Genomic DNA, 23,140 nt, shown 5'->3' with positions numbered 1-23,140 from the left:
TTTAATGTTTGAATAGTGTGTGTGTTTGTGTGTTTGATTGATAGAATTTTAAGGTTTTAAATATGCAGACTTATATAATGTGTATATAACCTTAAAATTCTATCAATCAAACATGAAGCTGGAACAACTTGAGCCATAATTAAAATGATATCTATACTGCCCAGACCGATGAATTAGAAAATTATTTTGTTGATAAAAGAACGCAAGTATAAGCTTGCACTGGCATAGAATGAGATAGTTAGAGAATAAAACACTTATTTACTGATAACCTTTGTATTTGGCTTCATGCTTCGCAGAGAGACAAGTCAAGACGGGGCAGAACCTCAGTCATGAAAGTGAGGCTACTCTTTATCCTCAGAGAGGGACCACTTCAGCGTTTGATTGGACAGGACACGAGAGAATGACAGAAATGCCTCAAAGATCTTTACCTCCTCCTGAGCGTGTCAAGTGGATCTTTCAAAACAAGAGAGGACGATAGCGGTAGATGTGTTTGCACAGCCTGACCCAACACGCCACACACACACACACACACACACACACACACACACACACACACGTTAAAGTAGCAGTTCACAAAATATTAAAATTCTGTCATCATTTACTCACCCTCATGTTGTTCCATGAGTTTCTTTCTTCCACAGATCACAAAAGGACCACAATCTTGAAAAACATCCTGCTCAGTCTTTTCCAAGCAATTACAGTACAATGAATGTAGAAAGGAGCTTTCAAACTTACAAAAGGATGCAAATCAACAATAAAAGTATCATAGATGTAGACCATATAGTTTTCTGAAATATTATTATACACACATATACATATATTTATATTGTATTTTATATTATAAAATACATATACGTATACATATATATAATATGTATGTATTATAAACACATTATGTGAGGAACAGACCGAAACTTAAATCAATTTATTGATAATTTGTATCCGTCAGGGAGCTGTTAACTGCCACGAGTGAGTTGAACTCGAGAACTGGATCAGAACAAATCATTCAAGTTTTGTGAACCAGATTCATTCAAAAGATCTAAATTTTCATCTGTTCCTCATGAAAAGCTATATTGTACAACTTTAGATTACTTATTATATATAGTGCAATTACTTACAATATAGTGCAATAGTAATATTAAATAGTTTTATGATGTTTTTGTCATTTTGTAAGTATGAAATCTCCAGTCCCCATTCACTGTAAATGCTTAGAACAGAGCGACCAGTTTGTTATTAAAAATGTCTAATTTGTGTTCTCTGGAAAAAATAAATTTGGGTTTGAAATGACATTAGCAGCATGTAAATAATGACTGGATTTTATTTTTGGTGAACTAACCCTATAATCAAATACAATGCAGTTTCAACCTCTTCAAAAACTGAAGTTCATAAAAATTCATTATAATATTATAGCCCACTTGAAATTTTCTGGAATTAATGACTGAACGACAAGGAGACGCAGAGAACGAGAGTGAGAGTATGAGAGAGAAAAATCAATAAACACTAGATGGCCTGTAAAAGCATTATAAATATAAGTAGCATTTCTCCATTAAGGAAGATTTGGAAAACAGCAAATGCTAATGAGGAAGGCAAAGAGGCTATTGAAGTCCATTAGGAGCTCTCTCTAGTGAAAACAGCCGCTCTCTGAGGTTATCTACTGGCCAACGCCACTAGTTCCAGACCCACTATTCAAACCCCATTCCCATTTCCAAGTGACGGATAGGACAAATGTGCTTTCTGTATACCAGCGAGGGGCTGAGGGAAGACTGCAAAATGGATGATTCAGAAGCGATGCTTTTTATTTTCTAAACAAGGAACATTCTTATTCATTATGAATTTATTGTGATGCAGAGCACTGGAAAGAAGGGAAATGACTTCACAGCTGAGCTGGAGTCAATTTGTGGGATGGGAAGGAGGCCACAAATCATGATCAGAAAATGGCAAAATATTTGTAAGCAAGAAAAAGAAAAAGAAAAAAGTATTTTGTGTTTGAGAGTACAGTATGTTCATTCAAGAAAAATTATTTAACAAGTCAGAGCTGAGGCCTAATAGTTTCCTGATCCAATCCTGCCAGTCATCATCATTTCCTGCGATTTTCTGACTATTACCATCAATGAAAGTGGTAAAAAGGCCAAAAATATGATTTCTATAATCAATCAATAATTCAAATATCAATAATTGCAGAAAAAAGCCAGCAAATTAAGAATTTAAAGTCACCATCAAATTTTTTTTTTTTTAATGGAATATTGCACTATTTATTATAAAAGATTTATCCGTGCACATCAGCGTTATTTTTGTCATTCATGTGCCCTTATAATCTTTAATCAAAATGACTTTTTTTGAGGGAGGTCTTATAGCAACTTCTCTTCTCTGATGACATGTTTACAGGCATGAGGGCGGGGCAACCTGTCACTCACATGAGATCCACCAATAGCAAACCACAACCATCCAATCAATTTCCAATGGACAAAATCAAGTCCCACATTACATTTTTTCTTGTTCAAGAAGCCATTTCACTCGGATATATCACAACAGGGAAGAAAAGACTCACAACTTCAGTTACATGTGTTATATTAGTGCCAGAAAAAAAACATCTGGATGGATATTTTAGGCCATTGCACTGTGTCTCACTGTTAAACACTATGATTTTTAAGATGCCACATCATAAACATTTAAAAACATCCCGGTAGAAAAAAAGTGACACTATGTGAAGGTGAGCCTGTGCAGATTCAAGTCAGTACTCACTTGAGAGGAATACGGGGGACCGCAGTGGGACTGGAGGCCGCAGTGACAACCTGTAGGATCTGTTCCAGAGCAGTCAAACCCCCTCCTACCTGAAACGCTACCTGATCTGCATTATTCTGAAAAAGAGAGAGAGAGACAGAGAGAAACAGTCACAAACATGGAGAGGCGAGCAGACTCAAGTATCACATTGTTTTTGCATTGGAGGCATCCTATCGTTGCCCACCTCCTGCTTTCTAGAAGGGAGCTGGAGTGAAATTTGAAACAAAGTGATCCCCAAAGAATTCCTGCTAAATCTCAAAAGTGCACAACCCCTCCCAACCCCCCAACAGCAACCAAAAACCAACGCAGGACAACAAACGTACATATCTGCACACAAAGCAGGGGTGGTCTGGTTTGACAAAGAAGAGCTTAGGGAATACACAGAATGAGTCACAATTTAGACCGGACAAGAAACATTTTACGTCACGAGTCTACAGTGTCGATGACACAACAAATCTTTGAAAATAAATGTTTGAAAGTTCTTAGAAATGTACTCTTTGCATTCCTGTTTGAAAAATGTTTAGGCCGCTTTCAACAAATGTTTCAATTAGATGTCATGTGGTGTAACCATAAAGTAAAATGTAATATTTTCCTTGTGAGCATATGTGTGTGATTGTACATGTTAGTTATTATTTTCAAATAAATGTTTTAATAGATTCTTCAAAGTAAAAAGTTAAATTATTTTACAAATATCACAAATTATTAATTAATTAATATCATTTAATTTTTGGACAGTTGCACCACATGACATTTCAAAACCTGAATTAACCTTGTCTTGTCACAAAAAGGTATGGATTTTGGTACAGTCATGAGGGTCTACGGGGGTCCTGTCTATGATTCCTGTTTGTTTTCAGCATGTTGGTCACACCATATGACTTTGATTTGTAAAAACAACAACAACAACAAAAAAACAACTTACTGTAAAAAATGTTATATTTTTATATACATATAGGCCAAAAAATGGTGCCATGTAATTGACCGGTATGAATTCGAAGTAATTTGAGGGTTTTTAAATTTTAAGGATAGGGAAGGTTCAAACGCAACCTTCAGTCGTTGGTTATCATAGATACTAGCCGTAAAACTTTAAAGAGGGGGTCAACCAAACTGTGCCTGAAACTCATACGGAGCGAATGAGCGTCTTTGAGGAAGAAGAGACATAAAACAGTCATTTAACTGACGTGCTTCTCAAATCAAACTGTTTACAGAAGGGACATTTTTACTCGCATCATAAAATTCTTTAAAGTTCAAAGTGGAACCCCTTTAAATGAGTCATACGGTTTAGAGTCAAAATTCCCCAGCTCCCTTACTTTGAGTAAAGGAAGTAAGTACCTCAGAGGTTGCCAATGAGTTCGACCCCAATGTTGCCACAAAACAACACATAAATCAACAACTTTGAATTTGAAATTGATAGCAGTCGACTTGCAGGATTGGAGAGCAAAGAAGAGGAGAAGAGAGAACATTGCACCTACTTCATATAATGAGGTCAGATTCTCGTACGCTATGTGACAGCACTCAAAGACAGGCACTTCGAGATGTTTTTGTACAGGGGATGGTGGGGGCTGCCAACAAGCCTGAACATATTGAGCAGCAAACAGAGGAAGCGCTTTGCAAAATTACATATAAGCTCCTCTCCTGTCAATCACAGGTGCCGCCAAAGAGTCATTCCTGGAGATCCGGTGGCAAAACGAAGGTTGAACCCTTGCCAGGGTTAAGAGATTGGAACAAGCTTGTTGTCAGGTACACGAAAGGTGGAACGCGCTCAAACAGCGGCTGGGATTAAGAAAAGCTCACTGACAGCTCCGTGAAGACGGATGTGGTGCCTCGCTGCCTATATCGTGACGATGAACCCAGGTCGCAACAGTAAATAGAGTGGGTTTGCAGCAAAGCCATGTCAAACCGACCAAAGGCTGGAGGGTTGGCCGCTCATGGTGGCCTATTTAGGAGGCATTTGGAAGGGTTAGCTGGGGCCTGTACTGTGATGGCGTGTGGAACTCAGTCCAGAGAGATGTGTCTCAACCTTGCCCTGTCTGGCTTATTGACAGATCCCCACGCTTAGCAAAGTACCTGGAATCTGGAGGAGTTCAGGAAAGTGATTGAAGAGGAGATGATCAGATTATAGAGATACAAAGAGTTTAATGACATGCATGCTTAGCAAGGGCTCTAATTAATACAATATAGAAAGTAAGGAGAAAGCTTTCCTTGTTTGTGCAACAGACTGAGTTGTAAAAAAGTACTGAGAAATAGAATTAGGTTTATTTATACTTAAGTAACTAGGCTTGGTATTTTGACTCTAGACATACTCAAAACTATAGTTAAGTAAAAACTAAAGTTGAGTAAAAACGCTAACCTTACTACATTATGAATTTGACCGCAGAGATGCAGCTCATGATAATCTGCAAAAAAGTACTTTAAACTTCAAAACAAAATGATGATGGGTGGAAAAAGGATATTTTTTGCTTCTGAACTGTACTTGAGTAAAAGTGCATGTATTCAGTTTCAATAGTAATCAAATAATATTTTGAATAATTTGTATTTTATTTAAGTAGAATAACGAAGTACAAATAGTGGAGTACTTTGCACTCCCGGAAACAAGCGACAATCACAGGTGGAGGAAAAATGTCCCTCAGAAAAATCTAATTTCAAGCTATACATTAACGCCTTTCAATTTCTGCTGGATCTGGGCAAAATAAAACATCAGACCTATGTTTTATTAGACTGACCCTAGTGTAAATTGAAAAGCATGTCCAGCAATATTAAAGTAAATCTAATACAGGACATACGCTGTTGTGAACTTCTTCACATTGTAACTAAAAATGCAACTTTAACATGCTGCCAGGGACTTCCCATTCTCAATAAAGTCATCTGGCATTGATATGTCTTTTCAGCAGGCCAAGTCAGAAGAGAAACCCAAAGGTTTATTTATTTGCAACCAGCATGCCTCTACAACAGCAGGAATAATGTGTTAACATACCATTTGTATCTTAACATAACTAAGGAGGGACTGTGTTTCACTTGTGCAATTTTCTGGCAACCTAAACATTTCAATGCCACTACAAACAATACAGAAAAAAAAAAATATATATTTTTTTTTTGGTGCATCCTGCTTGTTCTTAAATATTCAAAGTGCTTAATGAATATAAAAACCACCACTTGTGAGACTGCTGTTGGATTTGCCTAGTGTAACATCCTTCTTCAACAAATACTCTAGTGATACTATAATAGGATGATAGCCTGCGTTTTTCTAATAGGGGATTCAAACAGAAGACCTGAAGACGGATCAGATGGTTAGAGAGGAGGGAGGGGGCAGAGTAAATCTAAATTATACGGATTGAGCAATCTTATCCAGTTTCTAACAAGAGTGGCCATTTTAGGCAAGGCTAATCAAAGGGCCCAGGGAGCTGCACTTCCCGCTGGTTGGCCAGGACAAGGGTATGGGTGTGGGGTGCACGTTAAGTGGGAGGGAGGGCTGGATGTGTCTGTGTGTTAACCTCCTACAAACCACTCTAATTAGCCAACATGAAAAGTCAGGGGGAGGGGAGTGCTCCTAAAATGCTGCATCCCCCTTGCAACAGATGGAGAACAACTGGCTGGGGCGTTCATTGACGGAGGGGTTCACCAAGGTTCCGTCTTAGGCCCATCCATCTTTTGGCAAGTGGCGCAGTGATGTAAACATGCCCCCTCTGGTTACAGGGACAGATCTCAGAATGAATTTGAGGGCTGGCATGCAGACAGGGTACAACTCTGTGTTTTGTTCTCAAGAAGTAGTATGGAAATACACAAAGAAGCATAAACAGTTCCTATTTAGTGAAGAGGCCTGTGCTGACATTACAAGAAAGGAAGAGAGCTGTAACCCCCATCAAGAGTACTGTAGACAGTAAAGCAGTAAGTTAGTCTTTACAGTTTAAGTTTTAACAGCACACATTTAAGTACACACTGGAAGATAATTTGTTCCTGATAATCATGCTCCTTTGCAAGCAAGAAACATTTAGGGAGGAAGTGTTCAGTTTTAGGATAACAATAGAAACCAACTGTTCACTGGAAACAAGAGAGTATGATCAAAAGGAACCTTGGGAATTTTTAAAGAAACGCCAGTGTATGTCAGTTACAAACTGGAATAACAGTACATGCTACGTAACCCAAAATTAGCAAGAAAACAGATGCATGCCAGAAACATAAACCTTTAACACTGGAGTATACAAACTGCCAAGTTCACTCATGGTGTGAGACTTTTAACTTCTGACCGAGAATATGGAAAAGCTACACATCATTATTAGTTCAAATATCAAGCTGATATCCAAAAATTAGCCACCCAAGGGCAATTCTTTCCACTATGGATTTCTGACTCTTCTAATAGCTGTCTTCGTGCTCCTTCAAACATGCACCTGAGGGGAAACATGAATCCTCTACTCTCTTACAGTCACAAGTAACAGCCAAGTGGAACAAAAGAATTACTAAGCAATTAGGGTTTGAAAATTACCTTACTGACAGCACATGGTGAAGGAATGCAAAAACTATGTCCATGTTTTTTTAAACTGGCTAGCTAAATCCTAAAGCTCGACCTGTCCCTCAGCAGTAGACAGGCAACACCCAATCACCTCACACATCTTTATGAAGAGGCTTGTTGAAAAATGTGGTTCTTTTCATGCATTTCAATGATCCTAAAACCAACAAACTACAGCCTCAAAAACAAACCAATGATTAAAAAACCTTCATAAATTAAGGTTATAGACCAGTGGTTCCCAACCTTGATCTCAGAGAACCTCCACACAATGCACATTTTAGACATCATCCATATCTTACACACCCATTTCTTATCTTGGATTTTCTTCTAATGAGCTGTTGAGTTGAATCAGTTCTATTTGATTAGGGAGACATCTGAACTCCGGGACCAGGGTGGGGAACCTCTGCTATAGACAATTCAGCAATTAGCCAAATGTATGGCAAGAGATAAAAAGATTGGCCACCTAGTGGATCTGAAATCAGACTAAACCTCTTGTTAAACAACGTTCAAGCAACACTGACACAGTCAATCACTAATGTTCTTCTTTATTCTCAACTGAAGCTTCATTCACAGGACCCTTTCTCCAAGTCATCAAACATGGATTGAGAGCAAGTACAATGTTGGAAGGGCCCCTTCCACAGACTTGGGCCTCTTGATCAGGTATAGCTCGCCACCAGTTGGCCACCAAGGGGAGCCAACCTCTGACAGCTGGCAAATGAAAATGTAAATACTGGCTGGCCCAGCAGGCCCAGAATGTTCCTGACAGTCCCTCAAGTGTCATAAAGGCAGTTGATCTCGGCCTGGTCTTTATTTGAAAGCAGTGACAAACACTCCCTGGCAGAATGTAAATATGTGAGCTCATTCTGCTAAGGTAAGAGAGCGCAGATCAGAGGAACAAGAAACTCCCCTGAATATTCCTGAATGACAAGAAGCGAAAAAAGGCTCTTCGATCAGCCAGTTCTCCGGGAGACAAACTGAAACCTGGTTTGACACAAAATAAACCATTAGAGGGCTCAGAGGGAGAGGCGGGCAAAGGTCGGAGACTGTGCCCGAGCAAAGTCAGCTCGAGGAAAGTGGAGTGGGGGAGGCTGCACTGCTTGAGGGGCTAGAAGGGGTGCGGAGAGTCTGGTGTTGTTCGAGGAATTAGTGGAGAAAGTGGAGACTGAATCAGATATGGGTATGAGAAAAAAAACAAATCTGTAGGTGAGTCAGTGACATGAGAGATGCTTGTTAGGTCAAATAATCTAAACGTTCTTGACTTGAGGTGATGCTGAGGGGGAAGGGGTGTACGCAGACTCCCAATGAAGGGTATTTATTTGACTTTGTCCTGGGATTAGAGGCGGAACTGCCTCGACAACCAGGGTTCACAGACTTGCTTAGTTTTGCTGGACATTGCAGGAACCAGGCTAGAGGAATCCACAGATTTGACTGACAGTCTAAATGAAGTCCAGATACTGTACTCTTAAGAGAGTCTTATTCCCAAAAGGCTACAAGAAAGAGCCTGAGGAGCTGACATTTCCACAAGCACTTCACCGTACCAGCAACTTGCAAAAACAAAAACGGCGTGAGTTCTTTAAAGCAAGGTCTCTGTGGAAAACTCCAGAAAGAGTTTGTGTAGGAGGCCTTGGGGACAGTACACAAGAAATGTACTCATGTTCTTGATAGAAGCTGTCATTCAGAGATATTTCTAAGAAGAACAGGGCCTGGAGAGGGTAATGAGATGACAAGGTCTGATCTGAGAAAATCTGTTGAAGGGAATGTGGAGCATGTTGGTTATATTAACAGTGTTAAGTTACTTCAGACCTGCCTTGCTATATTGTGTAAAAAAAAAACTGGATTTTAAAAGAATAGTGCTGGGTTATTTCAACAATGTCTATTGACTTCACTGGTCAGTGTGATGCTATAACATCTGTATTGTAATGAACTCTATTTTAAGTCCAAAACAGTCACTTTTGAGTTAACTGATTCTGAATGTGAAACCAAATTAGACAATAATTTTAAATTTTGGGTTCATGGCTGATTATTACATCCCTTTCACTCCTCTCTAGCAGCTTATGCTTTCCTCTCCTCCCTCGGCCCTCCTCCTTGCCCATTAGCTCAGTTTTACCACCCTCTTCAGTCTCTTACATTTTTCCTCTCCCTCCTGAAAGACCATTAACAACCCAAATCTCCTCCCACTGGTCAATACAGGACACCATCAATGCACCATGCATCCACCCACAAACACACCCCCACCAAACCACACATACCTTCATTTGATGAGTGTATTACAGAAACCGTAAACATCCTTTTTCATTACCAAAATGTGACATGTCACCAATCCATTTCCCCTTTATTGATCTAGAGATATATAGTACACTAGAGATGGGTCACAATAGTTGACCAACATACTAGTTGATTAATCAAATTTTATTTTATTAGTGTTTATTCAGAATAACCCTTAAGGCCCATTCACACCAAGAACAATAATTATAAAGATAACTATAACGATACATTTATATGTGTCAGCACCAACACAATAATGTTCTGTTTATTATAAGAGCACACTGCAGTTATGTAGTCTGCTGCTTTAAATGCTCAAGTTCTTTAAAGTTCTGATTGGATGTCAATGTTTTCTCTGTGGCGTTATCGTTATAGTTGTGGTGTGGACTTCCCTATTCTCATATAATTATCCAAATTTACTGTTATAGTTCTAGCCTGTGGTGAAAAACATCTTTAACAGCTTTTTTGAGTGTCCCATTACACGCAAACACAGCATTTTGAGCATCCAACTTTTAAAAACACACCTTTGAGATACGTTAAGCCATTTTGAATGCAAAAATGCGTCTTATGTAAACAGTCCCTAAGGTTCAAGTGGGGTCAGGTGAACCTGAAACCAGTCTAATTATACAGGGGTTTGAGTTAAAACTGATTAGTCAACTAGTTGTTTAGGCAACCCCCAAACTAGCTGCTTTGGAAAATGAGTTTTGTCAGAGACAAAAACTAAATTCAGACACTTCACTAACTATGAGATAATAGTACGCAATAGTTTACAAGAGTAAATGTAAACACAATCATTGTTAATATCACATAATATCACCACTTCAGAACAGCTCCATCAAGCATCTTTAAAAAGGTTATCAAAAACATCAAAAGTAAACTCTTTTAATCTAAAATTGATGGATTTAATCTCACAGCTCATACTGAATTGTGGGATATTAATAGAGCTCTTTCATGGTGGGTGGTGACATGCCAAGCTAGCATTCGAAAAAAACTCAAATGATTGCTAAAATACATCTTCAAAAGCTTCCCTGCTTTTGTTACCTCAAGTCATTTGGATTATATTTACTTTTGAAAAACAAACATATTTTTGTTCAAAAGCCACAATGCACAACAGTAGCAAGCCAAACGCTCTGAAACATGTTCGCCTGTTTGACAAACGGGGATCTCCGCCAATTAATAACATCTGCGGCAATGAAAACAAGCACCTAACCTGGCCCTCATTAGCAAATAACCGAGGGCAGAGAGTTGGGGATGGAAAGCGATACTCTGCATAGACTGCGAGACGGGGAGGACTGCAGCCAAAGCCGGCGGTTCAGTGGAGTCGGTGTTGAGAGCAGCCTAGAGGCTTATCTTCAAGTCAAATCCCTTCCTTCACTAACACACACACACACACACACTAGACTTCAGACAATAAAGCCCCCAAGCCCCTGACATAGACTGGTCTAAACACTGCTCAGATGCTTACAGTTCCAAGAAGAACCCTGGTGTGACTGTGCAGTAGTAAAGATGGACAGATAAAAAGCTGTTTAAACAACAGATATATCTATACATCCATTCAGTCATTATTACTGGTATATCCAGCTTTGTTCAGTTAAGAAAGTTCTGGAGTCTTTTCAGTAAAATTACTTTAGAGGGCATGTCCCTATCAGAACACACCAGGGAGATTGATAATAAGAGATATGTACAAACCTGTTTCTCCAGAATGCGGGAGATTTCTCCCAGGGTTCTGTCCAGGCCAGACACTTTGTTACTGGCCCATTGGCCACTGTCCTGCCCCTGCTGCTGCTTTACCAGGTCCTTCACCAGACGCTGGAGCCTGGAAGAAAACAAACACATGCACATACTCAAAACAATCATAAATACATCAATTTGTTTTCATGTCACGGTGTCATATTTCTATTGACATTTTTATTTGAAGCTAATTAGGTCAACAAACCTGTTAAAACATGTATGGGTTATAACATTTCCAATAATAATAATAATAATAACAATATGAAATTTTAGTTATGCATTATTTTCATGATAATTAACCACATTTCTTCTCCCAAATTCTCATTACTGGCTGTGAAAACAGATATTTAAATTGAAAGGCATTTATAAATGAAGGTAGTTAGTATAGGTTCCTTATTTGTTGTACTGCCTTTCAAATATTCTGATTTAAATGTAAAAACAACTCAGCATTAAAAAACATATTATACAATATTTTTTACTATAATACATAAAACATTAAAATGACTGTAATGTTAAAAAAAACATACAATATTTTTACTATAATACATAAAACATTAAAATGACTGCAATGTGAAAAAAATATATATTAATTTATGCAAACTGTATATATCAAGACATTTGTTTGGTATTTATTGTACTGGCTTTAAAGTATCCTGCTTTTATCAATATTTTTTACACTATTAAAAAATAAAGAGACTTAGAAAAATGTCCTTTCCAATGTGATGAACGGTCATGAAAGATAAATGGTAAAATAAATATTAATTCATTAAAAAAAAAAAAAAAAATTCTTTATGCAAAAATACAATTTCTTTTGATTTTGGTGTGAAATATGACCAGTGTTCTTTTAGCATTATTTATATAATATAGTGGGTTTTTTATATATTTTGCTTTTGTCACTTTTATTGGGTTTAAAAATATATGTTTTTTAATTAGATTTAATTTATTTTAATTTTAGTGATTTTATTACTTATTTTCAGTTTTATATAGATTTTCATCTAATATATATATATCATTTTTTCCTATTTTTTTTTAATTAAGGCATTAAGTTCAATTTCCAAAAGATGATTTTTTATTCCTCTTTTTAGTCAACTTTAGCATGGGTGTCTAAACTTATGCATAGCACTGTACATACATATATACATATACATACACACAGCTTTATTTCAATTAAAGAAAATAATTTTTAGTTAACAATGACAACACTGAATATGACTTGCATGTTTTATCCAATCATATTAGCTATACCGTAGCCATAGTCCTTTTAGAAATTTTCAGCATATTGTTTTTAATTTTAAAAGATATGTTATTCCCTTTTCAGGGACCTGACAACACCGCTTGTATATCAGTTTTGCATAGTTATACAAAACTATAAAGGTTTGATAAAGGAAAGCCAGTGCTGGCATCATTTGTAAAGCTTGGATTTAAAAGACAGCATTAAGACATGAGCACTCAGTAGAAAACCTCAGGTTGGGTATACGATCCTTAAAAGTGGAGCGGGGAGCTTACTTCGCCTTGTAAGGAGAGTCGGGGTTCTGGGACTTGGCTTCCATGCATGTCTCATACTCCTTAGCCCTGAAAAAGAAAGACAAACAAGTCTGTCAGAAAGAGATGGAGAGAGAAAGACAGACGGAGAGCAACAGAGGAGTCCGATGGCTGTCAGCCTGAAGACATGAGAAGATAAGACGACATGCTGAACAAAGAAAATGTCAAGAGGTCAAGCTGAGCCTCAAACTGTTTATTTAGTCTTTGGACCGCACTAGCAGCAATCACAAACTAACAAGCACAAACGAGTCACAAACGCTCGGTCTTCAGAGAGGTCTCACAGCAGAGGATGTTGTTTCACAGCAGGGAATACCGGACTCTCCAATAGCCACACTATTTAAGTCCAGAAATTGAAAATAAATAAGGTGAATGGCTGAAGGGTGTGAATTAGTCCCCTAGTGGGTCACAGACCGAAATAATGTTTTGCTGTCAGTCAGCTCTAATACACTGGCGTGGACCACTGAGCAAAATTCCTGACAATCACACATCCCATTCCGTCAGATAAGGATCATCGATCAGCTCCTGAAAAAAAAAAAAAAAAAAAAAAAAAACGCTTGATGGATGCATGTTCAGGGGCTGATAAACTCAGGCGTCTCTTTCCGGAAGAGGACATCAGAGACAACTAATATCAACTGAAGTCAGTTTAATGTAATTTAAGTTGAAATGACTTAAAGGAATAGTTCACTTAAAAATTTAAATGCTGTCATCAGTTACTCACCCTCAAGTGGTTTCAAACCTGTATGAATTTCTTTCTTCTGGTGAACACAAAATAATATAGCCTATTGTGGTCCATCAACTGTCTGGTTACCGACATTCTTCAAAATATCTTCCTTTGTGTTCAGCAGAAGAAAGAAATTCATACAGGTTTGAAACAACTTGAGTTTTTTTTTTTTTTTTTTAGTTTAACTATTCCTTTAAAAATTCAAGTTGATTGTACTTAATTTAAGGCAGCAACTTTTTGTTTTACAGTGTATACAGTGTAATCCTGCAAATTAATCCTAATAAAAGGAATAATAACAAGATTGTTCACAGCAGGTGACAGTAATTTTCTTAGTTGAAGGGGTGAATTGCAAGTTTTCAATTAATAAACAAAACAAATAAATAAATTTGTGGTGATTGAATGTCTTTAGAGGTTTGAGGTGGATAAAGTTCTGGTCCTGATCTGTAGGAGGTGATAAATCACACTGAATAGTGACTTCAAATGAATTTATTAATGTGTCATAGAGGACAGAAGACTTTGGAGATGCCACCAGGCCATGCGATGATCCCTTAACTCTAACCCTTGACTATTGAGACGCGTAACAATAAATTGACTATAAACACAATTAGGTTTGACTCCGCTTTCTTTGGGGTAGCATAGCATTTTTGAAGACTGATTCCGAAGTGTTTTGTTTTGAAGGAGTGAAACGATCCTGGCCGATGCATAGACTCAAGCGCTCGGAAAAAGACTGTGAACCGTACCTGGCCTCGTCCTCATCCTCCAGATTACAATATTCCTCTTTGACAGCTTTACGCCTGCACGGGTTAAACAGAGGGGCAATCGCCGGACCATCAATCTCCGAACGCGGCAGGCCCCATTAAACGGGCCGGGCACCATAAATATTAGTAACCAGCTATAAGTGTGTGTGTGTGGGGGGGGGAGCTACAAAGCTACAATGCAGAGCTAATCATCAATTCATCACGATGTGCCCCACTATTCACCTCCGCCCAAGCTGGACGCAGACGGCCCCCTCCCCCCAATCAACTGTAAAACCGTCAATGCCTTCGGACGGATTAAAAAAAATATATATACAGTGTATCCGTTTTAAATGTTCTATGGGAGACTCAGGCGCTCGGCACTCCCAATTACAGAGATTTGGTCGGGCAGCGCTGCAATATTTAATATTGGATTTGAGAGGCTCTCAATCAAATGGAAGACAATTTGACTGATGATGAATAAAAGGACGAGGAAAAGGGAGGGAAAAATGTGAACTGTGGAACATATCCACTGAGAGGAATGAAGCTGGATCCATCTATAAATTCAACAAATGTATACAAGGGGTTATACGTGGAATAAATATCGGATACATCCAGAGATTGAAAAGATTTACATGCACCTGATGGCAAATAAAGGTCTGAGGTTAGCAGGGTCCAAGTGTCTTATAAAGTTGAGATGATCTGAACCGTGGTTTGGCGGCAACTACACACGCACAGACACATTGGCCCTGTCCCAAATGGAACACATGATGATGTCAAGTCATCTAAAGGCATTCACTGGCAAGTATCCCTTAAGTCAGGGATGGGCAACTTCGGTCCTGGAGGGCCACTGTCCTACAGAGTTCCAACCCTGAAAAAAATCACCTGCCTGTAATTTTCTAGTAATCCTGAGGACCTTGATTAGCTTGTTCAGGTGTGTTTGATTAGGGTTGAAGCTAAACTCTGTAGGACAGTGGCCCTCCAGGACCGAAGCTGCCCATCCCTGGCTTAAGTTCACAAGATTGTAGAGTGTGCCATGTGTCATTTTATGATTATGAAGGGTCACAAACACCCTCATTGTGGCCGCTAGGTGTCCTTTTGCAGAGATCGCACTTGTACGGTCTTGATGCTGCATGAAATCCACATGTTGGTGCAATAACAGCAGGTGACTACCCAACAGAGGAGGGCGGCAAACGTCCAGATCATGCACTTGGTGACCTTGCAAACTTGAGGCAGTGTGCAGTGCACAAGAGCACAGGGTGTTACCATCAAGATTGAAACACAATTGGCCACTTGAAGACTTGCCACACTGACCTTACCATGGGGTGGTGTTCCATTTGTCAGTTTGCAAAAGGGTGCTCACTAGTCCCTTCTTAGTGGGCATCATGTCGGAACTGGTTCAGAATTCAAAGGAAAGACATCACAGCGGTCTATGCAGCATTGGACTTAGAGGACAGAAAGAGTCTAATGGCCACAACTGATGTGAACTTGAAGATATGTCTTGTCACACTGACCGTACCATGGAGTGTCCCATTTGTCAGTTTGCAAAAGGTTGCTCACAAGTTCCTCCTTTGAGGTCGCCATGTTCCCTCAATGTGTCCTTTTTGTGCACATCTTTTCCAAGATCCATCCCTTGTTTCCTTGTAGCTCATCTATTCCCTCCTTCTCTCCCCTACCTTCCTCACTGACTCTCCACTAGGGAACTTTTTTCTGGATTTGTGAGTAAACTCCTCTGGGAGTGCTGAACAGGGGGTCTTTTGTGCGCCGCCCCTCTCTGAGGTAGACCAACACACTGAGAACTCTGTTCTCAAGCCTGGGGAAAAGACAAGTAATGCAACCTGCCAAACACCATCCACGAGAGAAAGGGTCATCAGGGAGAGAAGGAAAGAGTTAAGAGTGAGATACTCTGAAAGTTTAAAGCCCACATCCAACGCTGACACGGGCGGACATGCTACTTTCATGGTAATTAAAACCACACATGTTTGCACATGAAGAACAAGCCATATATTTGAAGAATAAATCAGGGTCCAGCTAAGGAAATTAAGCAGCCTTTTTCCATGCCACGGCTCTGATGGGGACTGAGCGGGCTTAACAACGACATTGGGGGACAGGGCTACCTGGGAGGGCTGAGAAAAGCTCTCCAGCGTTTTACAAACGCCACACTGTGCTCCTATAAAACGGCTCATTTCCACCCCGCGGTGGAGCCGCCAACCTCAGCAAGCCGGGGCTGTGGGCGGCCGTGATTTATGAGTGTGTAGCGCCTGTTCTCTCCCTTTCTTTCCTCCTCACCCTCTTTCCCTCGCAGCGTGAGTGTTGCAGGGCTCAGCACAGGAGTGACAGAGAACAGAGGAGGCTCATGTTGTCACTCTCCCAGCCAAAGCTCAGAGCTGTTTTCTGCCCTCTGAGCTACCTCTATATTAATGAGCTCAGAATTCCTCTATACTGCAAGACTGTTAGCAGACTTCACAGAGAGAGAGAGAGAGAGAGAGAGAGAGAGAGAGAGAGAGAGAGAGAGAAGGGAGGGAGTCTACAAATTACAATTACTGTAAGGCCACTAGGGATGCAACAATTACAACTTACAAAAATTAAATCTTGATAACCGTTTCATATTATGTCGACATTTCTCATGAAATATATGAAAACTTACGAAAGCTTGTAATGTTATTAAAATTACATATGCAGAAATGTCATTACAATCACAACTTATCAGCATAGAAATTGTAAGTTAATGAAATTTCAACATGCATAAGTTCAAATGAAATTTCAACTTTAGTCAATGTTGTAATTACTACAACTTACAAATATCATAATTTACTGTGCAGCAATTACTACAACTTACAAATGCAGAAATTTCATGATGTACTATAACAAAATAACCATATAAGTCCTGAAACTCTACATAAGACAAGCGATTTTGAGAATGGATGGATATGGGTAGATTATAACTTATGTTGAAATTTCAACTATTGAAAACAGAAATTACAACATAAAAATATTATAACATTTATATACATACGTAACTTATATAAGTATAACATGCGTGTGTGTATATATATATATATATATGTGTGTGTGTGTGTGTGTGTGTGTGTGTGTACACACACACACTTAACATAAAATTACAACTTACGAACACAGTAATTAAGCAGAATCGTCAACTTACAAATCTCACAACTAAATGAAATTTCATTTTCATTTTTGACTTGCAATTAACTTAAAATGACTAAATTATGTTTGAACAAATACATTTACTTTATATACAACCAAAAATTTCATTATTTACATTTGCAGTACTTCATTACAACTTATAAATATCTACAAGTTTGTATAGAGAATTTTTTTCATTTATTAATGTGCTGTAGTTACTGTTTAAATAATTTTCTAAAGAATGTCACTAAATAAAAACCTCACGGAATACACTTCAATATATAATTAGACTGAACATTAGCAGTTAATAAAAAACATTCTCCCCACATGGATGTATAAAGTTATATCAAAAGTTCCCCGACTCTTTAGAACAGTACACAACAAACTCAAACAATCTCTCAAGACGTTAATTCCATTTTTAGCCTTACTGACAAACAAACATACCACATTAACTCTACTTACACCAAGACACACACACTAACAGTTGTGACAGGAGGCAAAATTGATAGTGCCCAGGTCTAGGATCTGACACTGAGACGCGTTTGTTCCTATTTGTTGATTGCTATTGATTTTCTTTGATACTTCATTTAAAAATCAATAGTTGGAAGAGAGAAAAACAGGCATGCTTTACACATACTTTAACATACTATTGTACAGTAGAGAAGCCTTCAGTTTTGGCAGCGTGGTGGCAACCAATTAGGAGAAAAGCTCTTAACAGGTGAAAGTGGGGGAGTGGTGGGGAGGGGCTAACGGATCGATTCTCACTTTTTCCTCCCCAATCACAGAGAGTGGCCATAAATTAAGCTCATCAGTGTTGCCGCGTGGACAGCCAGGATGCACATCGCCTCTGCTCTCCATCTCCTTGTCACTCATAAAGCTCTCATAAGCTACAACACCACGCTTTAGCCACACAGAGTGAGGGAGGGAGATCAAGAAAAGAAAGAGAGAAGAGAATGTGATCGCATCACCTTGAGTTCATGCGTGCCCGCAGTTTCTTGGCCTTTTTCCGAGCTTTCTGTCTCTCTTCTCCATCTTTCGCACTGTCGGAGGGCACACTGCTGTCGGTCATTATGTCTACGATGTACTTTTTTTGAGACAGGTGTTCCTTAGGAAAAAAAACAAAAACAAAAGGCAATTAAATTATGTAAATGCTTTCATATTAGAGCTTTTTTTGCATATTTTATTTGACTAGTGTGAAAAGTGTTTTCTAAATATTTCATATTTGTTATTTTGCTCTTGTCGTTTTTATTACCTTTTTTAATATTTCTATATAACTTACATTTTTATTACAGCTTTAATAATTTGAGTGCTTCAGCTTAAACTTATTTCAGTTTGTTGCTATTGCAACATTTCTCATTTTCATTTAAGTTTTTAATAGTGCTGTCAAAATCGATTAATCGCATCTAACATAAAAGTTTTTGTTTACATAATATATGTGTGTATATGTATAAATATATGTGTGCGTATATACAGTGTGTATATATATATATATATATATATATATATGTGTATATGTGTAACACACACGCAACACACACACACACACACACAGACATATATATAATATATAGACATATATATAATATATAAATATAATAATACAAACACACACATATATTATGTAAACAAAAACTTTTGTTAGATGCGATTTATCGATTTCACAGCACTAGGTTTTGCGTTTAGGTTTTTCATCCAATATTTATTTTAGCTTCAATTTTACTGGAAATGGCAGGGAAAGGTCATAAATAATATTTGAGTTTTGACTCAAACATACCAATTGGACACAAACAATATACTGTACATTGGGAAGCAAATACACAAAGTGTGCTCACAGACATGAGGTGGTGGGACGAGAAGGCTTAATCAAAGTTTGATTTAACTAGTCCATATTTTGCCCCCAAAAAAAGCACATTAGATTCATTACAGCTCCATAGAGAGACCTATCAGTTCAAAGCCACGTGCCTCTAGAAAAGTCCCAACAGGACAATGGAATGACGACACATGGGTGTGTCGGAACAGTGCGACAAGAGAAGAGATCAAACATCAAAACGTCAATTCCGCAGGACCTCTCCACACAGCACATGTCCAAAGGCAGGGCTTCAACTCCCACACTAGATGTAAAGTGGAGCAGCTCCATTGAAAGTCCAGGTGTTAAGCTCTTTGTGTGGCATGTAAAGTCCTCCCGGCCCAGGCATTGTGCTCCACAATTATGAAGGCATCTCCTCCACTCGCTGCTGGCATTAAGGCGGCGGAAGTGCTGAGGGGGGAGAGAGGTATAGCTTTCCGTCTTTTTCTGATGATGCCGATATTTCCATGGGAAGAAAGACGGATGTAACTCAATTTCGGACGAAGTGATGCATGCGCCAGAAAGCAATTATCCAATTATTCTGTCATCCGGCACCTCGCAGGATGGGAGCAGCGGGTGAGATAGATAAGAGTTCCCACTCTGAGTCGATACTTCAGAGGCCGTATGCTAACGGAGGATGGGAGCCAAAAACCTACTATGTTGATTCTGGAGCTCTTCAGAAACCTGGGCACACGCACTGGATGAGGCAAATACATATCCTGGTTCCTCATTTAGGTTACAGTTACAAAGGTAGACCAATTATCAGAAGGAATGGGATATTGTAACAAATGAGTTTTCAGCTCTGTTGAAGGTAGAAGAATCTTTACAGTAATATATCAAGTCATGAAGTGCATTTACAGGCACTACAAAAGTTTGGCTTTAGTCGGACTAAAGCAATAACTTTTTAAAATGCCACGTAAATGGTTTATACTGAATGATTCTTGCGATGTTGGGACTAAAGGTGCAGTCACATTAAGGAAAATTTGAGTGCAATTTCACAGATTAAAAAAAAGTCCCTTGACTCTTGTCAATAGTCTAGCGATGTATGAGCTCCTTTCAATCCAAGCAGCTTTCAATCCGTCTGACCAACTTGAACCATTTATGAAATAAATCGTGGTGATCGTACATATAACATTTTTAATTCTGTCATCATTTACTCACACTCTTGTCATTCCTGTATGACTTTCTGTCTTCTGTGGAACACAACAGTTGTTTCTTTTTTTGTGCGTACAATGAAAGTCAATGGGGTCCAACATTGATTTGGCCCCAACTTTCTTCAAAACATCTTTGTTCCGCAGAAAAAAAAAGTCATAGGTTTGGAACGAAATGATGACAGAATTAAAAAAATTTGGTGAACTATCTCTTTAAGATAAAAGTCTATGGGACTTTTAACCGGTTTTATCGTCCATGTCAGCTTGGCATCATTCATGTCTAGGGCCAATGGTAAGGTGCGAGTTATGTAATGTTAGTAAATAACTAATAAGAAGGCGGAGAGAGAACTGAACATTTGTACAAACATCGGCTCTCCATTTCTTCCAACAGCTCTTCACAAGGTACATTAACTTCGAACAATAACGAAGCGAACAATAAAGTTTTAACGACCACAGCCAACACTGTCTCGAATGCTTGACACCTGTCCTTAATGAATTAGTTTGAGACAAATGTGACAAATTGCCATACGGACCTCCGTTTGAAATCTGTACATTTGCATCATATAGTGTTTCAAATGGATGAGTGATCGTGTGTGCGTGTGCTTGAGGAGGCATCTCACCCGTGTCCCTCGGGAACAGGAGTCGAGCCCTGCAGTCATAACCATTGCCTCCCTGTGGCCAGAGAGGCATCTGTTGAGTAATCTCTCTGAAAGGCGATCTACTTCGCCTGCCGTTCACTTAATGGGATTGTTTCTATAACACCTCAAAGACGTGCACCATCTTGAGATTATAAAGAGGGGTTTGGGGGAGAGGGGAGCAGCACAAACACAGATCTGTGAGGAGACCACGGCTGGAGCTAAGCTCATAATGTGCAAGTGAACCCGAAGTACGGTAAACCATTATGGCAATAGTCAATCGCTTCAATAGTCTGAGACTTGAACATAATTTAATTAAAGAATATATTTTAAGAAAAAGTCATGTCATAACACCACAGCTCTGGTTTTACAGAAAAAAGTTTTTTGATTTCATATTTTGATTTTCTAAATGATTTGGGTCTTTCCTTGAAGGGATATTCACCCCAAACATTGAAATTCTATCATTAATCATTCACCCTCATGTCGTTCCAAACCCGTAAGATTTTCATTCATCTTTGAAACATAAATGAAGATCTTTTTGATGAAATCTGAGACATTTTGGTTCCTCCATTGACAGCTACGTAACTGCCACTTTGACGCTTCAAAAAGTTCATAAAGAGATCATAAAACTAATACATATGAATTAAGCGGTTTAGTCCAAAAAATTTCTGAAGAGACATGATTGCTTTATATGATGAACAGATTGAATTTAGGCTTTTATTCACATATAAACATTGATCAACTCATTCATCAGTTGTGGTAAACGGAAGCTCAAGCAAGTTAACTTGACATGTAAGAACCAATGAGGTTCATTCTCTTGTAACGCAGCACGTTTGAGCTTCAGCAAGAACCAATGAGGTTCATTCTCGTGTTACGCAGCACGTTTGAGCTTCAGCAAGAACCAATGAGGTTCATTCTCGTGTTACGCAGCACGTTTAAGCTTTTGCAAGAACCATTGAGGTTCATTCTCGTGTTACGCAGCACATTTGAGCTTCAGCAAGAACCAATGAGGTTCATTCTCGTGTTACGCAGCACGTTTGAGCTTCAGCAAGAACCAATGAGGTTCATTCTCGTGTTACGCAGCACGTTTGAGCTTCAGCAAGAACCAATGAGGTTCATTCTCGTGTTACGCAGCACGTTTGAGCTTCAGCAAGAACCAATGAGGTTCATTCTCGTGTTACGCAGCACGTTTAAGCTTTTGCAAGAACCATTGAGGTTCATTCTCGTGTTACGCAGCACATTTGAGCTTCAGCAAGAACCAATGAGGTTCATTCTTGCGTTACGCAGCACGTTTGAGCTTCAGCAAGAACCAATGAGGTTCATTCTTGTGTTACGCAGCACGTTTGAGCTTCAGCAAGAACCAATGAGGTTCATTCTTGTGTTACGCAGCACGTTTGAGCTTCAGCAAGAACCATTGAGGTTCATTCTCGTGTTACGCAGCACGTTTGAGCTTCAGCAAGAACCAATGAGGTTCATTCTCGTGTTACGCAGCACATTTGAGCTTCAGCAAGAACCAATGAGGTTCATTCTTGTGTTACGCAGCACGTTTGAGCTTCAGCAAGAACCATTGAGGTTCATTCTCGTGTTACGCAGCACGTTTGAGCTTCAGCAAGAACCAATGAGGTTCAATCTCGTGTTACGCAGCACATTTGAGCTTTAGCAAGAACCAATGAGGTTCATTCTCGTGTTACGCAGCACGTTTGAGCTTCAGCAAGAACCAATGAGGTTCAATCTCGTGTTACGCAGCATGTTTAAGCTTTTGCAAGAACCAATGAGGTTCATTCTCGTGTTACGCAGCACGTTTGAGCTTTTGCAAGAACCAATGAGGTTCATTCTCGTGTTACGCAGCACGTTTGAGCTTCAGCAAGAACCAATGAGGTTCATTCTCGTGTTACGCAGCATGTTTAAGCTTTTGCAAGAACCAATGAGGTTCATTCTCGTGTTACGCAGCACGTTTGAGCTTCAGCAAGAACCAATGAGGTTCATTCTCATGTTACGCAGTACGTTTGAGCTTCAGCAAGAACCAATGAGGTTCAATCTCGTGTTACGCAGCACGTTTGAGCTTTTGCAAGAACCAATGAGGTTCATT

General features: G+C 39.0%; 1 protein-coding gene across 7 annotated transcripts in view; it reads right to left on the bottom strand.

The window, feature by feature from the left end:
• scaper (S-phase cyclin A-associated protein in the ER) overlaps positions 1-23,140 on the bottom strand; it is a 106,668-nt gene that overhangs the window by 44,090 nt on the left and 39,438 nt on the right. For all 7 annotated transcript variants that reach the window (XM_084094990.1, XM_084094986.1, XM_084094989.1 and 4 more), the window contains 4 exons: positions 18,388-18,524; positions 12,782-12,847; positions 11,234-11,360; positions 2,743-2,858 (listed from right to left, as the gene is read on the bottom strand). In XM_084094990.1, the coding sequence (XP_083951116.1) occupies positions 2,743-2,858; positions 11,234-11,360; positions 12,782-12,847; positions 18,388-18,524 (446 nt within the window). The remainder of the gene's footprint in view (positions 1-2,742; positions 2,859-11,233; positions 11,361-12,781; positions 12,848-18,387; positions 18,525-23,140) is intronic.

Source organism: Abramis brama, assembly GCF_963993115.1.
Source record: "Abramis brama genome assembly, chromosome: 20".
NCBI classification, from domain to species: Eukaryota; Metazoa; Chordata; class Actinopteri; order Cypriniformes; family Leuciscidae; genus Abramis; species Abramis brama.
The sequence above is the reverse complement of the archived record's forward strand: the minus strand, read 5'-3'. Positions and strand labels throughout refer to the sequence as shown.